Source organism: Salmo trutta, chromosome 39 (genome assembly GCF_901001165.1).
Source record: "Salmo trutta chromosome 39, fSalTru1.1, whole genome shotgun sequence".
Lineage (NCBI taxonomy): Eukaryota > Metazoa > Chordata > Actinopteri > Salmoniformes > Salmonidae > Salmo > Salmo trutta.
The window spans coordinates 12722275-12745156 of record NC_042995.1 but is presented as its reverse complement, the minus strand read 5'-3'; the positions used below and the strand labels follow the sequence as shown (position 1 = coordinate 12745156).

The following is a 22882-nucleotide window of genomic DNA, read 5'->3' as shown; positions in this document are numbered from 1 at the left end:
TTAAATTGTGGCCACAAGATCTTTTGGTTATAGCTAGTGGGGATGAGCTAAGATGAGGAAAATGTCAGTCGAAGCTGCAGTTGAGCTTAATGGAGGGAAGAAGCCCTAATGCAATGGGTATATACAAGTAAAATAGCACAATCGATATGGATGCAGTCCATATTGATCAAAAGTCTAATGTCAAAGCCTCTATAAAGGGCCTAGTGGTTGAGGCCAGGGGTCGGTTTGATACTGGGCAGTACGTGTAGTAAAAGTAGGCTACCTGTATGTTGGCTGTAGGCATTGCCTATATTGGTGAAGACTTTGGTGTAGATCTGGTTTCAGAACTGAAGGGTGGTACTGCTCCTGAATCAGTTAAAGCCGCATAGAAGGCCACCTTTGGTCCGTCTGTGAGCACGGGAGAGAAAGTATACTTATTTAGGACAATTCACTGATAAAACGTAGAAATTCCGAATTAGAAAAGATCTTTAATTATTAAACCTACTTAGTTTCTAATGAGATGTTTTTTGAAAGTGAAGAGAAATTTTCCAATACCATAATTTAACAACATGGGAACAAGTGAAGTTCTCAGAAAATGTTTCACCTCTCTTTACCTCCTCCTCCTTGCCCTTGATTTTCATTCTATCATACAACGAGGAACAATATACACTATTTCAATTTCTGGTGGCCAAAAAAATACCGATTTTTATTTTGACTAAAATCTGCGTACTGCATCTTCCTTTACATTTGTACTCAACATGTATTTCCTTGCTTTCTATAAAGGCATGTTCTGTCATATCAAATACAGTACATTACCAGTATTCTTCCTCTCACTGGCACTGTCTTGCTGCCAATGCTAGAATCATATCAGCAGAAACACTGGTTACCTCACAGTTAAAACTGAGAGACACATTAAATGACCAACCCACTGTAGAACGTGAGCTGATACACTTCATCATATTTGCATTTTCACTCTCACTGGCAGTCAATCCAATTCAACTTTATTAATCATATTGATTCTCCCACTAATTCAAGAATAAGCTTTTCTACACTAGCTGTATTCTCACTTTCACTGGCTTGCAGTCTGGCCCCCATCCTCCTCGGCTCCACTCTCTGTTCAACCACCATGTCTCTCAGCGCTCTCAGCTCAGCCCAGACATCAGGTGGTGTGGTCGTGCGTTCGCCTGTCGTGCCTACAGCTTCAGTTCTTTGGGTCTCTATCTGAAATTCACTCACCATATTCTGTTCCCCTGTCCGTTGAGTGATGTCATTCTCTCTGACCCCTCCACTCTCCTCCTGAGTCCATGTTCCAGACAGACAGAACACCCTCCACTCTCCTCCTGAGTCCATGTTCCAGACAGACAGAACACCCTCCACTCTCCTCCTGAGTCCATGTTCCAGACAGACAGAACACCCTCCACTCTCCTCCTGAGTCCATGTTCCAGACAGACAGAACACCCTCCACTCTCCTCCTGAGTCCATGTTCCAGACAGACAGAACACCCTCCACTCTCCTCCTGAGTCCATGTTCCAGACAGACAGAACACCCTCCACTCTCCTCCTGAGTCCATGTTCCAGACAGAACACAGAACACCCTCCACTCTCCTCCTGAGTCCATGTTCCAGACAGACAGAACACCCTCCACTCTCCTCCTGAGTCCATGTTCCAGACAGAACACAGAACACCCTCCACTCTCCTCCTGAGTCCATGTTCCAGACAGAACACAGAACACCCTCCACTCTCCTCCTGAGTCCATGTTCCAGACAGAACACAGAACACCCTCCACTCTCCTCCTGAGTCCATGTTCCAGACAGAACACAGAACACCCTCCACTCTCCTCCTGAGTCCATGTTCCAGACAGAACACAGAACACCCTCCACTCTCCTCCTGAGTCCATGTTCCAGACAGAACACAGAACACCCTCCACTCTCCTCCCGAGTCCATGTTCCAGACAGACAGAACACCCTCCACTTTCCTCCTGAGTCCATGTTCCAGACAGACAGAACACCCTCCACTCTCCTCCTGAGTCCATGTTCCAGACAGACAGAACACCCTCCACTCTCCTCCTGAGTCCATGTTCCAGACAGACAGAACACCCTCCACTCTCCTCCTGAGTCCATGTTCCAGACAGACAGAACACCCTCCACTCTCCTCCTGAGTCCATGTTCCAGACAGACAGAACACCCTCCACTCTCCTCCCGAGTCCATGTTCCAGACAGACAGAACACCCTCCACTCTCCTCCCGAGTCCATGTTCCAGACAGACAGAACACCCTCCACTCTCCTCCCGAGTCCATGTTCCAGACAGACAGAACACCCTCCACTCTCCTCCTGAGTCCATGTTCCAGACAGACAGAACACCCTCCACTCTCCTCCTGAGTCCATGTTCCAGACAGACAGAACACCCTCCACTCTCCTCCTGAGTCCATGCCCCCCAGACAGACAGAACACCCTCCACTCTCCTCCTGAGTCCATGTTCCAGACAGACAGAACACCCTCCACTCTCCTCCTGAGTCCATGTTCCAGACAGACAGGACACCCTCCACTCTCCTCCTGAGTCCATGTTCCAGACAGACAGAACACCCTCCACTCTCCTCCTGAGTCCATGTTCCAGACAGACAGAACACCCTCCACTCTCCTCCCGAGTCCATGTTCCAGACAGACAGAACACCCTCCACTCTGCTCCTGAGTCCATGTTCCAGACAAACAGAACACCCTTCACTCTCCTCCTGAGTCCATGTTCCAGACAGACAGAACACCCTCCACTCTCCTCCTGAGTCCATGTTCCAGACAGACAGAACACCCTCCACTCTCCTCCCGAGTCCATGCCCTTGACAGACAGAACAGCAACACAAGCAGAGCTACAGCACCCCTCATTCTGATACAATGCTTCTTCAGATATGATATAGTCTACAGAGCTAATTTCCCTTCCTTATACACAGAGAACACACATCGTAGTGAACCACAACATGGGACACAAGCTGCACGTGTTCTCAAAGGTGAAGTCTAGACAATAAAACCAAAGACTGGTAAAATACAAGACAATTGAGAAGGTGTTTCCTTAAAGCAGGTCATTTCGATCAATGAGGCTACGAGACTGCTTGTTGTTATTGTCTGTCATTTGCCAGTCACCAAGGTCATCAGATTTCAGGTTGAAAACATTGCTCCAGATAATAGGGAGGGTGCTAAGGTCATAGGACCTGAAGGGGCATGGACACAGAGCCAAACCCAGAGCAGTGTACAGAGACGAGATCTACTGTGCCCTCCTAACTTATTTAAATTAGGCTAAAGTACAGAATGTCACCTTTTATTTCTTATGTTGGTCCTGTGTGTGTCTCAGCTGGTAGAGCAAGGCCCTTACAATGTCACGATTGTGGGTTGGTTCCCGCTGGGGCCACCCATAAGACAATGTATCCATGCACTACTGTAAGTTGCTTTGGATAAAAACATCTGCTAAATGTCATATTCTATATTATTATAGCGAAGGCTTTAATTATGCGAAGTTGTTGTACCTATCGAGCATTAAACTGCTGAAGAGGAGACAGGTAAAAAAAATACTGAAAAGCGGTGTGATAAAAGCTGATCAAGGCATCTGTGTCCAAAGACCTACCTTTACTTGACTTTGATTATTTATCCAATGAAATTGCTTCATAATAAAGCAACAACAAATAAGTTGATGTCTGTCCAGATACCGGAGGGCGCTGTAGTCCATCTAACTCTAGGCCACTACCAAGAAGACTATTTCCCTCTAGAGCTCCCTACTGTATGTCCTTGGATCCATACTGATAAACAGTCAGTCAGATACCAACACTACCAGATAGATAGTAACATTGCCGGTAAACTATTTTGTTATCTGGGTGATTTCACTGGCATCTATCTCAGGGGGCAGAGTTGCACTTGTTTTTTTCCCCAGATGAAAATTAACACAGGTCTAATTAAAAGGTTAAAAAAAAATATAAGGAGTATGGTATTGAGTTAAAGTGTAAATTTTGAGTTTTCTGTTCAGACTTTGAGTTTGTGTTTTACTTGGTGCTAACGATAGGTACATTTGGGCCTTGTCGTGGACAGACTATGCCATGACAATATAATGTAACCTAATCATACATCCCAAATCTTCTTCTCCCCTTCTTCCCACCAACCAGAAACACTGAGCTACTGTCATATTGAACTAATTAACACATTCATCAGGATGCCATACAGACTGTAAAACATAACACAAAATTCTGCTTTTATTGATGCATTTATTAATACGGGAGTCATTGTGGCTCCAAGAGGCCCTGACATACAGACTCTACACTAGAGACCATTACAGCATTCATTATGTTCTCACACAGTGAAGAGCAGGAAGCCACTGAAGATGTTGTGATTATTTGAGTCATCATAGAGCCTGTTGCTTGCAGGGATGCGCATGTACACCACATCTCCCTCCTCTAGCTCCAGACTGACTCCATTAGACAGTGTCTCATAACCTCCAGCATTATATCCCTGACTATACATGATTTTCTGTCCATTCTTATACATGTATGCATAAAAGTAAAACGAGGTCTGGACACTCATGGCAGTGAATCTGATGTAGTAGACTCCTCTCACTGGTGCTGTGAAGACACCTGCATCAGAGGAGAGTAAAGAGGAATCAACAGTTTCCGTTTCTCATGTTCTCTTTTGGCATGCAACAAAAATCACACAAATCAACAGAATGCCATTGACACCCGATAGCTAAACAACAAAAGTTATAACTTTGTAGCTACAGTAAGTATCAGACTACTTAACATCCTAGCCTAATGGCCATAAGAGCGACTAGCCTCAGAAGCCCAGGCCTACGAAGGAGGATTTGGAAGGATGGCCACGCATGACTAAAGAGTGACAAATATCACATTTGCAAGGAGCATTCAAAAAGGGACAAAGGGTTGGTTTGAAAAGGCCAGAGATCGGTGAAAGTAGACTACCTGTAGCTGGGTTGTAGGCCTTGCCAATGTTTGAGAAGATTTTGGTGTATACCAGTGTGGTTTCAGCAACAAAGGGTCCAACAGTTCCTGAATCAGTCAAACCTGCAGAGAAGGCCACCTTTGGCCTGTCTGCGAACACAGGAAAGATAACATACAGATTGAATGACAGACTGTACTTCTAGTATTCTCAAGTCCACAGTGAAAACTGCATTACACCCTCTGGCAAAATATTAAATGTTGTTAATAACCCAAATCCAGATAGCTGATGTTCTGAAAGAGCTGCAACATCTGAATCCCTACAAATCAGCCAGGCTAGACAATCTGGACCTCCTCTTTCTAAAATGATCTGCTGAAATTGTTGCAACCCCTATTACTAGCCTGTTCAACCTCTTTTTCGTATCGTCTGAGATTCCCATAGATTGTAAAGCTGCCGCGGTCATCCCCCTCTTCAAAGGGGAAGACACTCTAGACCCAAACTGCTACAGACCTAGATCTATTCTACCCTGCCTTTCTAAGGTCTTTGAAAGCCAAGTTAACAAACAGATTACCGACCATTTTGAATCTCACCGTACCTTCTCTGCTATGCAATCTGGTTCCAGAGCTGGTCATGGGTGCACCTCAGCCACGCTCAAGGTCCTAAACAATATCATAACCGCCATCGATAAGAGACATTACTGTGCAGCCGTATTCATCGACCTGGCTAAGGCTTTCGACTCTGTCAATCACAACATTCTTATTGGCAGACTCAACAGCCTTGGTTTCTCAAATGATTGCCTCACTTGGTTCACCAACTACTTCTCCGATAAAGTTCAGTATGTCGAATCGGAGGGCCTGTTGTCCGGACCTCTGGCAGTCTCTATGGGGGTGCCACAGGGTTCAATTCTCGGGTCGAATCTCTTCTCTGTATACATCAATGATGTCGCTCTCGCTGCTGGTGATTCTTTGATCTAGCTCTACGCAGACGACACCATTCTGTATACTTCTGGCCCTTCTTTAGACACTGTGTTAACTAACCTCCAGATGAGCTTCAATGCCATACAACTCTCCTTCCGTGGCCTCCAACTGCCCTTAAATGCAAGTAAAACTAAATACATGCTCTTCAACTGATCGCTGCCCGCACCCACCTGCCCGCCCGTCTAGCATCGCTACTCTGGACGGTTCTGACTTAGAATATGTGGACAACTACAAATACCTAGGTGTCTGGTTAGACTGTAAACTCTCCTTCCAGACTCACATTAAACATCTCCAATCCAAAATTAAATCTAGAATCGGCTTCCTATTTCGCAACAAAGAATCCTTCACTCATGCTGCCAAACATATCCTCGTAAAACTGACCATCCTACCGATCCTCGACTTCGGCGATGTCATTTACAAAATAGCCTCCAACACTCTACTCAACAAACTGGATGTAGTCTATCACAGTGCCATCCGTTTTGTCACCATAGCCCCATATATCACCCACCACTGCGACCTGTATGCTCTCGTTGACTGGCACTCGCTTCATACTCGTCGCCAAACCCACTGGCTCCAGGTCATCTACAAGTCTCTGCTAGATAAAGCCCCGCCTTATCTCAGCTCGCTGGTCACCATAGCAGCACCCACACTTAGCACGCGCTCCAGCAGGTATATCTCACTGGTCATCCCCAAAGCCAATTCCTCCTTCGGCCGCCTCTCCTTCCAATTCTCTGCTGCCAATGACTGGAACGAACTGCAAAAATCTCTGAAGCTGGAGACTCTTACCTCCCTCACTAGCTTTAAGCACCAGCTGTCAGAGCAGCTCACAGATCACTGCACCTGTACATAGCTCATCTGTAAATAGCCCATCCAATCTACCTCATCCCTATACTGTATTTATTTATCTTGCTCCTTTGCACCCCAGTATCTCTACTTGCACATTCATCTTCTGCACATCCTACCATTCCAGTGTTTAATTGCTATATTGTAATTACTTCGCCACCATGGCCTATTTATTGCCTTACCTCTCTTATCCTACCTCATTTGCACATGCTGTTTATAGATTTTTCTACTGTATTATTAATTGTATGTTTGTTTATTCCATGTGTAACTCTGTGTTGTTGTATGTGTCGAACTGCTTTGCTTTATCTTGGCCAGGTCGCAGTTGCAAATGAGAACTTGCTCTCAACTTGCCTACCTGGTTAAATAAAGGTGAAATAATTGTTTTTTTTTAAACAAGTGTCTATGTATGAATCAGTGTTGCAGAGTGAAACAGCATAATGCTAAATGTTGGAGCAAGAGCTTTGAGTGAGATCTCAGGGAGAGTGAGATCTCAGGGAGAGTGATGTCACCACATGATAGTTCACATCTGCCACAGTAGAATAGTTCTATCTGGGAGTAGGGGGGAGCTGAATACAGCCAAACTGGGAGAGAGTAGAGAAGCTTTGTGGTGTTTGGATGGATTCAAAACTGAACAGAGCAGGCGAATCAACTGCTACATTTTCAATCGTGTGTGTGTTGTAGAGTTTAAACTGAACTGTGACATCACCCTCCTAAGATCGAAGACTCAACTGTGGCTCTCAGAGTGACAAGCTAATGTTTTGCTAGACGTGTGTATGCTTGAAGCGGATGTCAAGGCAATCATCTGTTTTACCTGCAGTTGCTCTCTTCAGCTCCTCCACCTGGCTCTCACTAGCACTCAGTCTGGTCTCCAGGGCTGAACAATCATAAAAACGTCAGGACTACTCCATGACTACTCTTATGTATTATGCACTTCCTATGAACAGTAAAGTTAAGTACAGTAGCACTTTTAATATACATTATGTAAACATACCTGCAAGATACCACATATTCCATAGAATTATTACAAGGTAAAGAAATATTCAAGTATTTCTGTCATTTAGGTGAACTATCCCTTTTAAACAACCAGTAAATCACTCTTACTTATTACCTGCATTCTCAGCCTCACTGGCTGTCACTCTGTCCCCAATGGCTGATAGTTCAGCAGCTTGGGCTAAATTTATGGAAACATAAGCTATTCAAGTTTATGTAAAACAGGTGAGAAATAATCATGATCATTCATATAAGCAATATAGAGAATGACCTGCATTCTTTGTCTGCAGCTCCTCCACCTGGCTCTTACTGCCACTCAATCCAGCTGTCAGGTCTAGAATGATAGAAGAAATATGAAAAACAGTTCATGTTGCTTCTGATTGTGGAAAGAGGTGCCTGAAAAATCACAGGACAGGAAATAGGACGGGACATTGTTGAGGCCTTATGTGCCTCTAGGCATAATAAGGCCTAAGTACGTGCCTTACAAACTAATCTGAAAGAAACGTCCATCCAGAATGTTAAATGTTCATTATTTCCACTCTCGCTGACAATCAAATGTAACTTTAGTTGACTCTTGACTGTAAAGCAATAAATAATAAGCTTAAATGACCTGCATTATCTTTCTCCACTTCCTCAACTTTATTCTTGGTGAAAATCAGCTCCACCCTAAGATCGGTCACTGTGTTTCTCTGCTCCTTTGCCTCAGCCTCACTGGCTGTCACTCTGACCTCCATGTTCCTCAGCTTCTCTCTCTGCTCCACCACGATGGTTCTCAGGTTGTGCACCATGTCTCTCAGCTCCTTCATCTCAGTCCAGATGTCAGGTGAGGTGGTCGTCTGTTTGTTGGTTCTCTCTGAAGCGTCAGTCATTTGGCTCTCCATCTGAACCTCTCTCACCCTGCTCTCTCTCCCTGCACTGTGTCCCTGTTGAGTGATGTCACTCTCTCTGACCCCACCACTCTCCTCCTGAGTCCATGCCCCAGACAGACAGAACAGCAACACCAGCAGAGCAACAGTACCCCTCATTCTGAAACAATACCTGTTCAGATATGATGCACTTTGAGGCTCAGACCCCCGACTTATATACACACAGCTCAGTTAAGCAGAACGTGTACAAGAGGCACGTCATATTCAGTGGAAAAATACTAAGCCATAAGGACATTCCGATAAAAAAAGAACATTTTATCACAAGTTTCAACATGTAGCAGTTCAATCGATGTTGCGTAAGACTGTGAGAAGTCTGCAACTGCAGTGATCTCATGTCTCAGTACAGTTTGTTTGTGAACAGGTACAGAACTATGTGGTAAAAGACACAAACTTGTAATATAATCAGAATCTATCAGAGCACTTCTGGAACAATTGCTGCAGCTGTAGTGTAGAGCAGACAAGGAGTGAATGGGTGCATATTTTGGGGAGGGAGGGTAGCGCATTGCAGTAGTAGGCTATATGAGGTGAGGTCAGGTTTGGAGTTTAGCCGTTGTACAGAGGTTAACACCCCTAGACCTGTGATATGGGAGTAGGGTGAAGTTGCCCTTATAAGATGTTCTTGGGTCAGTTTTACATTATTCCAACTAATGATTATGGATATGATCGGGGAGGGGATGCTGATCCTAGATCTGTACCTAGGGGAAACTTCATCCCAGAGCTTATGATAGGTGTCATTGACCATTGTCAGATCTCATCCAAGTAGGTTAGATCTAAGCATTATGGCGATGGTCCACCGAGCATTCTAGGCAAAGGGAAGGTTACGCCCTACTGCTTCTCCACCTATTCAGAGTGTTTCATATCTGCATTCTGTAAACACAGAAGGGGATGGAGGGGGTCAAGGGACCAGGAAAGCTGATGAACTCCTTCTTTAGGCAATGAGTAAAAAATATATTACATAAGTGAACTTGCTTTCACCTGTCTAGCTACCTGGCTGTCTGCCCCCTGCAGAGTTGAGCTACATCAGACAGACTCATTGTAAATGCTTCAATGAATTACATGAGATGTGTGTACAAAAACACCTAAACAAAAATAACTTTGTACTGGGGAGAACCCCAAAATGGTTTGAGGACTGGGGTACCCACAATGCATTATAATGGGAACGTTGTTGTGACGTCATGTTGTTGCGCTAGAACTGCACGACCCAACAAGAAGCCTGTGGGTGGTGGTCGATTCGTTCAGCCTTTTTAACAGTAAAAGCAACTGAACTAGCACGCTAATTTGGATTAGCCCTTCCCAAATCAGTTAATTAAGCCCAGGTAAGCACAATTTCGCAAGCTTTTGGGCAGCTAGCTGCTATTAGCATGCTAACGAAGCTGAGCTAGAACAAGTAACGTTAACCTGGTTCAACGTTAGCATAGCGAAATTGCCAATAGCTTATAGTGAATTGCAAACTAATAAAACAACAAGTAAACGTTGGCTAACTAGAAGTGTTGATACAATAATACAGTGCATTCGAAAAGTGTACACCCCTTGACTTTTTCCACATTTTGTTACGTTACAGCCTTATTCTAAATTGTATTAAGTTGTACCCCCCCATTCTACACACAATACCCCACAATGACAAAGCCAAAGGAAAAACAGGATTTTTGATTTTTGCAAATGTATAGAGAATACAAACTGAAATATCACATTTCCATAAGTATTCAGACCCTTTACTCAGTACTTTGTTGAAGCACCTTTGGCAGGGATTACAGCCCAGAGTCTTCGGGTATGACGCTACACGCTTGGCACACCTGTATTTGGGGAGTTGCTCCCATTCTCTGCCGATCTTCTCAAGCTCCGTCAGGTTGGATGGGGAGCGTCGCCTCAGTTATTTTCAGGTCTCTCCAGAGATGTTCGATCGGGTTCAAGTCTTGGCCACTCAAGGATATTCAGAGACTTGTCCCGAAGCCACTCCTGCGTTGTCTTGGCTGTGTATTTAGGGTTGTCCTGTTGGAAGGTGAACCTTTGCCCCAGTCTGAGGTCCTGAGCACTCTGAAGCAGGTTTTCATTAAGTATCTCTCTGTACTTTGCTACATTCATCTTTCCCTCGATCTGCTGAACAACATCCCCACAGCATGAGGCTGCCACCACCAAGCTTCACCGTAGGGATGGTGCCAGATTTCCTCTAGATGTGACGCTTCGCCTTCAAGCCAAAGGGTTCAAGTTTGGTTTCATTTAGACCAGAAAATCTTGTTTCCCATGGTCTGAGAGTCCTTTAGGTGCCTTTTGGCAAACTCCAAGTGGGCTGTCATGTGCCTTTTACTGAGGAGTGGCTTCCATCTGGCCACTCTAGTATAAAGGCCTGATTGGGGGAGTGCTGCAGAGATGGTTGTCCTTCTGGAGGTTCTTCCGTCTCCACAGAGGAACTCTAGAGCTCTGTCAGTCACCATCTGTTTCTTGGTCACCTCCCAACCCTTCTCCCCCAATTGGTCAGCTTGGCTGGGCGGCCAGCTCTAGGAAGAGTCTTGGTGGTTCCAAACTTTTTCCATTTAAGAATGATGGAGGCCACTGTGTTCTTCTGGACCTTCAATGTTGCAGAGATTTTTTTTTGTACCCTTCCCCAGTTCTGTGCCTCAACACAATCCTGTCTCGGAGCGCTACAGACAATTCCTTCGTCCTCATGGCTTGGTTTTTGCTGTGGGACCTTATATAGACAGGTGTGTGTCTTTCCAAATCATGTCCAATCAATTGAATTTAACACAGGTGGGCTCCAATCAAGTTGTAGAAACATCTCAAGGATGATCAATGAAACAGGATGCACCTGAGCTCAATTTCGAGTCTCATAGCTAAGGGTCTGAATACGTATGTAAATAAGGTATTACTGTTTTTTTATTTTTAATACATTTGCAAAAATTTCGAAACCTGTTCGCATTGTCGTTATGGGGTATTGTGAGTAGATTGAGGATATCTTTTTTTAAATCCATTTTAGAATAAGTTTGTAACGGAACACATTTTGGAAAAAGGGAAGGTGTCTGAATACTTTCTGAATGCACTGTGCGAAAGCGATAATCAAAGAGGGACTGGCTGTGCGTTCTATGGAAAATAATGAATGACGTGGAAGGTGTGGAACTAACCTACCATGGAGTTGCATTATTTTCCAGAGAACTCATTGAGCCCCGAGTTGATTATCCCTTTTATACCATGGTTATAATTTAACACACTAGAAATGTGTTAAAACATCCAGTTGAAATAATGCACGCGCTAGAATGCCCTTAAAGAATATTCAACAATGGTACCGGCAGGTAGCCTAGTGGTTAGAGCGTTGGACTAGTAACCGAAAGGTTGCAAGATCGAATCCCCGAGCTGACAAGGTGAAAATATGCCGTTCTGCCCCTGAACAAGGCAGTTAACCCACTGTTCCTAGGCTGTCATTGAAAATAAGAATTTGTTCTTAACTGACTTGCCTAGTTAATAAATAAAAAGGTTAAAAAAAAATGCCGTAGCATAATTAAGCAATAAGGCTTGAGGGGGTGTGGTATATGGCCAATATACCCCTGCTAAGGGCTGTTCTTAGCCGTGGTATATTGGCCATGTACCATAAACCTCTGCTATTATAAACTGGTTAACAACGTAATTAGGACAGTAAAAATAAATGTTTTGTCATACCTGTGGTACATGGTCTGATATACCACGGCTGTCAGCCAATCAGCATTCAGGGCTCGAACCACCCAGGTTATAATGCCAGTTTATAATAGCAATAAGGCACCTTGTGGGTTTGTGGTATATAATCAATATACAGCAGCTAAGGGCTGTATCCAGGCACTCGTTGCGAACTGTGTGAAGACCATTTCTTCCTAACAAAGACCGTAATTCATTTGCCAGAATTGTACATAATTATGACATAACATTGAAGGTTGTGCAATGTAACAGCAATATGTAGACTTAGGGATGCCACCCATTCGATAAAATACGGAACGGTTCCGTAGTTCACTGAAAGAATAAACGTTTTGTTTTCGAAATGATAGTTTCCGGATTTGACCATATTAATGACCTAAGGCTGGTATTTGTGTGTATTATATTATAATTAAGTCTATGATTTGATATTTGATAGAGCAGTCTGACTGAGCGGTGGTAGGCAGCAGCAGGCTCGTAAGCATTCATTCAAACAGCACTTTCCTGTGTTTGCCAGCAGCTCTTCGCAATGCTTGAAGCACAGCGCTGTTTATGACTTCAAGCCTATCAACTCCCGAGATTAGGCTGGCAATACTATAGTGCCTATAAGAACATCCAATAGTCAAAGGTATATGAAATACAAATGGTATAGAGAGAAATAGTCCTATAATAACTACAACCTAAAACTTCTTAACTGGGAATATTGAAGACTCATGTTAAAAGGAACCACCAGATTTCATATGTTCTCATGTGATGAACAAGGAACTTAAACGTTAGCTTTTTTACATGGCACATATTGCACTTTTACTTTCTTCTCCAACACTGTGTTTTTGCATTATTTAAACCAAATTGAACATGTTTCATTATTTATTTGAGACTAAATAGATTTTATTTATGTATTATATTAAGTTAAAATAAAAGTGTTAATTCAGTATTGTTGTAATTGTCATTAATCGGCCGATTTAATCGGTACCAGCTTTTTTTGGGCCTCCAATAATTGGTATCGGTATTGGCGTTGAAAAATCATAATTGGTCGACCTCTAATATCAGCATGGTAGAATTTGATGGCTTTAAGTTCATTCTTAGATGTTTGAGCTGCTTTTGAAAGCAAAAGTTTAATTGAAAACATTATTGTCATTGCTGAATTAGATTTTCATAATAGCAAGCTAGAACTGATGGTTTGGTTAGCTAAACTAGCAAGTCTGTTTGGTTACCAAGTCAACTAACGTTACTGTAGCTATCTGGTAAACTAGCTAGCTACTAGGTATTAAACACATTCATAGCAGCAAATGTGATAAATTATAGCCATGGTATGAAAGGGATAATGAACTGGGGGCTCTATGCGTTCTCTAAAAAATAATGCAACTCTGTGGAAGGTTAGTTCACTCCTCTAGCGCGTCGTGGAACACACCTCCCACGTCGTTCATTATTTTCCACAGAACTCATTGATTATCCTTTACATAATGCACGCTCTAGAATGCCCTTCAAGCCAATCAGAAAGGAGTATTCAACAATGCCATAGTATAACTAGCCAGTTGGCTAGCCAAGTTGTCTGCCTGCGTTAGCGAACAGTAGCTAGCTAGATCGCCGGGGAGAACAGCTGCTAGCCAGTCAGCTTCCACTAAACCTACCAGGGCATGACACAAGGGCAGACCACCATAGTCCCTGTGCCCAAGAACACAAAGGCAACCTGCCTAAATGACTACAGACCCGTAGCACACGTCCATAGCCATGTAGTGCTTTGAAAGGCTGGTAATGGCTCACATCAACACCATTATCCCAGAAACCCTAGACCCACTCCAATTTGCATACCGCCCAAACAGATCCACAGATGATGCAATCTCTATTGCACTCCACACTGCCCTTTCCCACCTGGACAAAAGGAACACCTATGTGAGAATGCTATTCATTGACTACAGCTCAGCGTTCAACACCATAGTACCCTCAAAGCTCATCACTAAGCTAAGGAACCTGGGACTAAACACCTCCCTCTGCAACTGGATCCTGGACTTCCTGACGGGCCGCCCCCAGGTGGTGAGGGTAGGTAGCAACACATCTGCCACGCTGATCCTCAACACTGGAGCTCCCCAGGGGTGCGTGCTCAGTCCCCTCCTGTACTCCCTGTTCACCCTAGACTGCATGGCCAGGCACGACTCCAACACCATCACTAAGTTTGCAGACGACACAACAGTGGTAGGCCTGATCACCGACAACGACGAGACAGCCTATAGGGAGGAGGTCAGAGACCTGGCCGGGTGGTGCCAGAATAACAACCTATCCCTCAACGTAACCAAGACTAAGGAGATGATTGTGGACTACAGGAAAAGGAGCACCGAGCACGCTCCCATTCTCATCGACGGGGCTGTAGTGGAGCAGGTTGAGAGCTTCAAGTTCCTTGGTGTCCACATCAACCTAGAATGGTCCAAACACACCAAGACAGTCGTGAAGAGGGCCCGACAAAGCCTATTCCCCCTCAGGAAACTAAAAAGATTTGGCATGGGTCCTGAGATCCTGAAAAGGTTCTATAGCTGCAACATCGAGAGCATCCTGACCGGTTGCATCACTGCCTGGTACGGCAATTGCTCGGCCTCCGACCGCAAGGCACTTCACAGGGTAGTGCGTATGGCCGAGTACATCACTGGGGCTAAGCTGCCTGCCATCCAGGACCTCTACACCAGGCGGTGTCAGAGGAAGGCCCTCAAAATTGTCAAAGACCCCAGCCACCCCAGTCATAGACTGTTCTCTCTACTACCGCTTGGCAAGTGGTACCGGAGTGCCAAGTCTAGGACAAAAAGGCTTCTCAACAGTTTTTACCCCCAAGCCATAAGACTCCTGAACAGGTAACCAAATGGTTACCCGGACTATTTGCATTGTGTGCCCCCCCCCAACCCCTCTTTTTACGCTGCTGCCACTCTCTGTTTATCATATATGCATAGTCACTTTAACCATACCTACATGTACATACTACCTCAATAAGCCTGACTAACTGGTGTCTGTATATAGCCTTGCTACTGTTATTTTCAAATGTCTTTTTACTGTTGTTTTATTTCTTTACTTACCTACACACACACACACACATACCTTTTCGCACTATTGGTTAGAGCCTGTAAGTAAGCATTTCACTGTAAGGTCTACACCTGTTGTATTCGGCACACTTGACAAAAACTTTGATTTGATCCAAATCATGTCTAGCCAACTAGATATCTAGAACATTTTTGCTAGGTAGCTAACGTTGTCTAACTAGCTATGCGTGTTTTATGGTGACTGAAAGAGTCAAACCAGTAACTTTACCACAGTGTTGGTTTTGTACTTCCTAGACTGATGTACATCACATCATTAATGTGTTGTACATTGTGCAGTTGAGAAACCCGGCTATAAAATATGCAGTAATACATGTATGATGGCTACCTGATATGAGAATGTGTCTAACTGAATCCTGCTACTGTTTTGCGCTTTTCTCCTGTCCCCTCCAGAGATTTGTAGAGGCCAGACTGGCTATGTCTGAGCCCTAAGGCACAGCCGAGCATCCCAACTGGACCACTACAAGTAAGACCTGCTAGTAGTAAGCCCATATCTGACCAGGGCTTGGGTCAGTTCCAATGCAATTCAGTCTATTCAGAGAGCGAGTAGCAATTCATTTTCATTTCCTCTCTAAATAGAAATTAAATTGACCCAATCCATGGTCTAATGTGGATCTTACATTCTGCCCTTTATATTCTGCTATTCGTTTATTTTGAAATGTTTTATTTAACCTTTATTTAAGTAGGCAAGTCCGTTAAGAACAAATTCTTATTTACAATGATGGCCTACCAAAAGACAAAAGGCCTCCTGCGGCGATGGGGGCTGGGAATAAAAATATAGGACCAAACACACATCACGACAAGAGAGACACTACAACACTACATAAAGAGACCTAAGACAACAACACAGTGTGGCTATGTATTTTTCTCTGTCAACATTGCGAGTTGCAGCCCAGTTTAATTCACTTACACACGCTGCAGAGGATCGATCAATTGAGACAAAAGACATTGTGTCCCTTTAAGAGAGGAAATAAAATGACTGTGACCAGCCCTGTTCTGAGAGCTGACCGTCTCCCTCTCTCCTACAGTGCAGTGAACCAAATGGGTCGTTGTGTCTTTCTGTTCCTGCTGCTACAGACCCTGCAGACATTGGCCGAAGGTAGACATGAAGTATATCTACCGCTCTCTCTCATATGGACATTTGCTTTGCATGTGTGTTAACTCTCTCCCCTTCTTCTTCTCCTCTCTCTCTATTAGATGGCCAGTTGCTGTGTGTGTGTGAGGGCAGCGGCTGCCTCAACTCCGCCCAGTGCGAGGGCTCTCAGTGCTACTCGTCGGTGGCGGTCAGTAGCCATGGGGCCGTAGTAACACGGGGCTGCCTGCAGGGATCAGAGAAGACCCGTTTGATCTGTTCTACGGCCTCCTCCCTCAGCCATGCCCTGCTCTGCTGCTCCAGCTTCATGTGCAACCGCAACGCTACCGCCAGCTCACTACTGCCCCTCCTCGCTACCGGTGGGAACTGCACCCCTTAAACTACTTTTAAGAAAAGCAAAGACTTTGGCTTGTTTCATGTCATGCTGGGTCCAGTTGTAGTGATGTAACATTTTCTCTCTCTCTCTCTTCCGCCTTTCTACCTCCAGCTCCAGAAGAAGAGCCTATGAGGTATCGTGTGGAGACTCTGGCCCTGTTGGTATTGGGTCCAGTAGTGATCCTAACCCTCCTGTCAGTCCTATCTGTGTTGGGCTGCAGGAGGCTGCACCACGGCAGGCTACAGCGACTACAGGAGTTTGACCCAGAACAGGATGCGATTGACGGACTCATCACCTCTAATGTTGGGGACAGCACTCTGGCTGTAAGAAGAAAAGACTTGTATGAGTTTGTTTGTATTAATATAGAGAGAACCCTGATGACCTCTGTCTCTCCCCCACTTTTCTCTCTAGGAGCTGTTGGACCACTCCTGTACGTCAGGCAGTGGTTCAGGCCTGCCCTTCCTGGTCCAGAGAACTGTGGCCAGACAGATCAGCCTGATGGAGTGTGTAGGTATGTAGAAACGCAACAATTAGATCAGCCTAATGGCGTGTGTAGGTACATAGAATCACAACACATACAACAGACAAACACATATAGTAGAAATGTAAACAGGGGTTTTGTAACGAATGAGTTCTCCCTCCCCATGTCTTTAGGTAAGGGGCGTTATGGAGAGGTTTGGAGGGGTCAGTGGCAGGGGGAGAACGTGGCTGTGAAAATCTTCTCCTCCCGAGACGAGAGGTCATGGTTCAGAGAGACTGAGATCTACAACACAGTGCTACTGAGACACGAGAACATACTGGGTGAGTAGGAGTCCATCTCGCTCTCTAACCCACATCCAGCTCCCACACGCTATATTGGACTCAAGCACACAACAGCATATTGAACAATGTTATGATGTGAAATGGTAATATTCAAATAATATTTAATAATAATGGTCAGGGTTCTCCCCAAAGAATGTAAGAGAGGTGGTGCCTTCGGAAAGTATTCAGACCCCTTGATCTTTTCCACATTGTTACTTTACAGCCTTATTCTAAAATGGATTAAGTCATTTTCCCCCCTCAATCTACACACAATACCCCATAATGACAAAGCAAAAACTGGTTTGTAGAAATGTTTGCACAAAAAAAAAGTGAGGTTGGATAGGGAGCGTCGCTGCACAGATATTTTCAGGGTTTTTGGTATCCCAGATCTGTGCCTCGACACAATCCTGTCTCGGAGCTCTACAGACAATTCCTTCGACCTCATGGCTTGGTTTTTGCTCTGACATGCACTGTCAACTGTGGGACCTTATATAGACAGCTGTGTGCCTTTCCAAATCATGTCCAATCAATTGAATTTACCACAGGTGGACTCCAATCAAGTTCTAGAAACATCTCAAGGATGATCAATGGAAACAGGATGCACCTGAGCTCAATTTCAAGTCTCATAGCAAAGGGTCTGAATATGTATGTATATAATTATCTTATTAGTACATTTGCAAAAATGTCTTAACCTGTTTTCGCTTTGTCATTATGGGATATTGTGTGTAGATTGATGAGGGGGAAAAAATAATTGAATCCAATTTAGAATAAGGCTGTAACAAAATGTGGAAAAAGTCAAGGGGTCTGAATACTTTCCGAATGTCCTGTAAGACCATTATAGGTGTTCAAAAATCTCCCGCCGTCCTCAGCAGCAGCACCTTGTTAAAAATTCCTGGGGAGAACCCTGATGGTAATATTAAAATAATAGTTATTAAGATAATTGACCTCTCCGTTTCCTTTCAGGCTTCATGGCGTCAGATATGACGTCTCGTTACTCCAGCACCCAGCTCTGGCTTATCACACATTACCATGACAACGGCTCGCTCTACGACTACCTCCAGAGGGTTCCCGTGGAGACGGGGGAGGGCCTAGCAATGGCGACGTCGGTGGCGTGCGGTTTGGTGCACCTGCACACGGAGATCTTCGGCACCGAGGGGAAGCCGGCCATCGCTCACCGAGACCTGAAGAGCAAGAATATACTGGTGACCAAGGATCTACACTGTTGTATAGCTGATCTGGGTCAGTAGTGTGTGTGTCTGTCTGTCTTTACATGCTACTAATTAGCTTCGGTACTTAAATCCAGTGTGAAAGAAATATGTCAGAGATTGATAGATGCAGAGCCATATAAGAAAATAAAACGGGGCACTCAGTCACACACAGTAGCCATTTTGTGCCAGTACTGACCAGTTTCTCTCCTCTCTTCCTGTTCCCTACAGGCCTGGCAGTAACCCACTCCCAGTCAAACAACCAGCTGGATGTAGGAAACAACCCCAAGGTGGGCACCAAGCGCTACATGGCTCCTGAGGTGTTGGATGAGTCCATCCAGACAGACTGTTTTGATGCCTATAAGAGAGTGGACATCTGGGCCCTCGGTCTGGTACTGTGGGAGATCGCTAGGAGAACCTACAGCAACGGTGAGGACTAATAATGTTTTTATTACCTTAAATAGTACAGGAACCTCTGACGTCAAGTGGCTTCCTCTACTCGTCCCCTTTCCTTCACCTAGACCCTATAACCCTTGACCCTAACACTAGATGTCCTCTTACCCCTGTGATCAGGTATTGTGGAGGAGTACAAGCCACCGTTCTATGACCAGGTGCCTAACGACCCCAGCTTTGAGGACATGAGGAAGGTGGTGTGTGTGGAACAACAACGACCGTTCATCCCCAACCGTTGGTTCTCCGACCCTGTGAGTATGACCACTACGTGACCGTTAAGTGACCACACACACTGGTACCATGACCTTAACGGTAACACTAAATTAAGGTAATCTGTTCTCAGGTTTCTGTGTTTCAAACCCTGTCTTCTTGTGTATCAACTTACAATGACCCTCTCCATCTCTCTCCCCCGCTCCTCTCTCTCTCCCCCACCCTCTCTCTCTAGACCCTCTCTGCCCTGGTGAAACTGATGAAGGAGTGTTGGTACCAGAACCCCTCTGCTCGCCTCACAGCCCTGCGCATCAAAAAGACCCTGAACAAGATCCATAGCTCCCTGGAGAAAGGAAAGAAGTCGTGAGGAGAGGAAAGGAGGACGACTGCCAGAGGAGAGATGGAAAGAAGGCAGGGGGGGGTGGAGATAACAGATCAGATGGACACAGCTGCTGCTACTGAACATGAATGTTGATATCCTTATTGGCTGAATGCTGAACTGAACTAGCTGGTCACTCCGTGTGAGATGGTGTTACCGTAGCCTTACCCTGCTTTAAAGGCCTGTACACGCTGCAGGGGTCAAGGCTGGGGCTCAGACCCTCTACACACACGCACTTCTGCCCATTTGTCGTTTCAATGTTCAGCCAATCATATTATGTTGCTCTACTCAGACAATCAATCAGATGTGTATTCCAATGTAGGTACACACACGAATGAAGACACACACAATCTTGAGTTCAGTTACACAGGAACAGAGCCAATAGGATCAAATGAACGCTACAGTTGTGAACTCTATAGTAAAATATTGATGTAATGTGCTTTGTGTAGGGTGGGACTATGATGATTTGTAATGATATGACTAGGAGTTTGGAGTTGGTTTTGGTAAGGGAAAACTGATTACATTACAAGGAAACTTTATATACCCATGTAAATGCAGTTTTTTGGGCTATTAAGACATTGTGTATTTACAAAGGAAGTCAGGAGACATGCCTCCACATGCTTTGAATTGTGAGCTGTGAATGCATTATTGTTATAAATATTGGAACCACATACTGATTCAGTATTGTATGCTTTGTAGAATTCCACCCAGTGCTCTTGATTTACTTCACACCTGCGCCATGTTGTCAGTTTTCACCTTGACTGGTTTCAAAAGTGAACAACTCTCCCTACCCAGAGTGCAGGGCCGGCTCTAGCCTTTGCCAGATTTGGTTGTGGGGCCCCCCACCTCGCGACAAAACATTTTATTGGCCCCCCTCTTTACAGAGGAGAGAGAATGTTTTTTGTTATTTTTTACGCGATTTTCCTGTGTTTTATATATTTCCACAGTATGAGGTTGAATAATACTGTGAACATAATGCCCTTTTAGTGTAGTAGCTGTTTGGAATTTCAGCCTGTCCAAACTTCTCTCCCAATAACATTTTTAGTTTTCCACTCCCAGACAGTGCTAGTAAAGTTTTTTTGCTTGAGAAAGTGCTCTTGCTAATAAGCTATTTCTGAAAACAATCACAGGTACTTAAAGGGATACTTCTGTATTTTAGCAATGGAGCCCTTTATCTCCTTCCCCAGAGTTAGATGAACTGGATACCATTTGTATGTCTCTGCATCCCGTATGAAGTCAGTTGGAGGTAGTCGCGTGAGCCAATGCTAACTAGTCTAAGGTATCTACTAGCAGGTGCTAACTCTAGCTAGCAATTGCACTAACCCTAGTTAATAACTTCCTTCAAACGGCACGTAGACACAAATGGTATCCACGAGTTCATCTGACTATGGGGAAGTAGAAAAGGTATGAAATTGTATGCACTCACTACTGTAAGTCGCTCTGGATAAGAGCGTCTGCTAAATGAAAAAAAAGGGGCTTATTGCCAAAATCCTGAAGTATGCCTTAAACGTTACCCAGAAATGATTTGATATTGACATAAAAACGGCTGCATTGGACCTCAGACGTTTTGGGGCAGAGAGAAAACATAAACATTAACACATTTAGCCAATTTCCTGTAATTCTACACGTAATGACATGTTAATATGATGTCTGAGTGAGAATGACTAACAAAATCAATGGGGCCCCCTTGGAGGTCAGGGACCCTGGTCGGTATTTGTCCATGATTCCTACAAGTTTAGATAGCTGGCTAGACAAGCTGACATGGTTAATTGAGTGACTGTCAGTGACTGACAGACATAACAAGAGAAAAACTGCTGTTGCATAACCACATTTCTAAATTGCAGCTGGTATATTCTATTCTTACTCTCAATAGTAAATTGAGACCCGGCTGAGTTCCTGTTTTGGGGAGGATCCCGGAGGCCCTTAGTGACCGCTGATGTCACTTATGCCTGGAACCGGCCCTGCCGGAGTGTCAGGCAAGTTTAATCACGCGCACCTAATGATTCTGCTCACCCAGGACCTTACCTGATCGGGATTAGTGGACAGGATTGCCAACGCATAGGAAACAGACTTGTTCCTTTTGAGAGAATGTTTTACAGGAAAAGGCCAGGATTAAATCCGATCCGCAGTAGCCTGGTTAGCTGAAAAACACATTGCTCCTTTTGGGGGTCGGAGGTGTAACTGATTGGATTAAATCCTGACCTTAAATTTGTAAGGAACAGTGTGTGGAAAATGTCTTTGTAATAGGGTTGTACTAGTACCAAGGTTTTTAAAGTTGAGCCCCCGATAAGACTGTAAGCTGATCTGTTTTCACATTGGTACTGAAGCTAACAGGTGTTGCTCAATTAAGGTTCCAGGTAGACGTTTCCCCTAACCACAGATCTATAATCAGATTACCATACTACCCACATCCTAACCTTAACCACTACGGGGTTGACATATCAGACCCTGTATCAGGCAAGTTCTACCTACTCAAGGAGGTCAAGAGAGAAAATGTGTTTTATGGGCAGATTGGTGTATTTCTAGGGGCTGGATTAGATCCGTATCGCAGAAGATCCATGTTATAGCTCGATTGAAATGTAAAGGTAACGTTCCTGAGTTCTGGGAGACTATGTTCACGGTAAACGCCATTGTCTCATGTCATATGGCGTCAGTCCTCCGCGACGCTCGTCCCTCAACCAATATCGGTGCATGCCGAATCGTCTCCCTACCTGATGTAAGACAATGCGGTAAACGCTGCATATGTTGACTCAATCGGAAATGACCTTTACATTTTAACGCGGATCTTCCACTATACGGAATTAATCCAGCCCTTATTTGGAGGGCAGCTAACAAATGTGATTGGTTACGTTAAAGCAAGAACTATGAATGGGATTAGAAAACAACCACACTGAGATTTGAACATCAGAGCATCAACAAGATCAGAAGGTGACCTTCTGGTCCCTGTACCTAGTCCATTGCGCCACTAGGGAGGAGGCACCAGTCTTTTTACCGC

General features: G+C 44.5%; 2 protein-coding genes across 3 annotated transcripts; one reads left to right on the top strand and one right to left on the bottom strand.

The window, feature by feature from the left end:
* Window positions 1-4198: 4198 nt before the first annotated feature.
* On the bottom strand, window positions 4199-8823 carry LOC115179621 (uncharacterized). Of its 2 annotated transcripts, XM_029741254.1 has the most exons (6): window positions 8321-8823; window positions 7982-8044; window positions 7829-7891; window positions 7532-7594; window positions 4924-5052; window positions 4199-4584 (listed from the first exon to the last, which is right to left on the bottom strand). In XM_029741254.1, exons 1-6 carry the CDS (start codon window positions 8733-8735, stop codon window positions 4304-4306), a joined length of 1014 nt encoding a protein of 337 aa, XP_029597114.1. In that variant the 5' UTR covers window positions 8736-8823; the 3' UTR covers window positions 4199-4303. The 2 variants fall into 2 exon arrangements, with proteins under 2 accessions (XP_029597114.1, XP_029597115.1); XM_029741255.1 differs by lacking the exon at window positions 7829-7891 and having other exon boundaries at window positions 8321-8820.
* A 1003-nt stretch (window positions 8824-9826) lies between these two features.
* On the top strand, window positions 9827-20558 carry LOC115179357 (activin receptor type-1). The gene is made up of 11 exons (XM_029740792.1): window positions 9827-9952; window positions 15764-15836; window positions 16399-16469; window positions 16568-16822; window positions 16951-17162; window positions 17251-17350; window positions 17494-17640; window positions 18604-18879; window positions 19077-19274; window positions 19419-19549; window positions 19744-20558. The coding sequence occupies exons 3-11, from the start codon at window positions 16412-16414 to the stop codon at window positions 19873-19875; spliced, it is 1509 nt and encodes a 502-aa protein (XP_029596652.1). The 5' UTR covers window positions 9827-9952; window positions 15764-15836; window positions 16399-16411; the 3' UTR covers window positions 19876-20558.
* Window positions 20559-22882: the final 2324 nt, after the last annotated feature.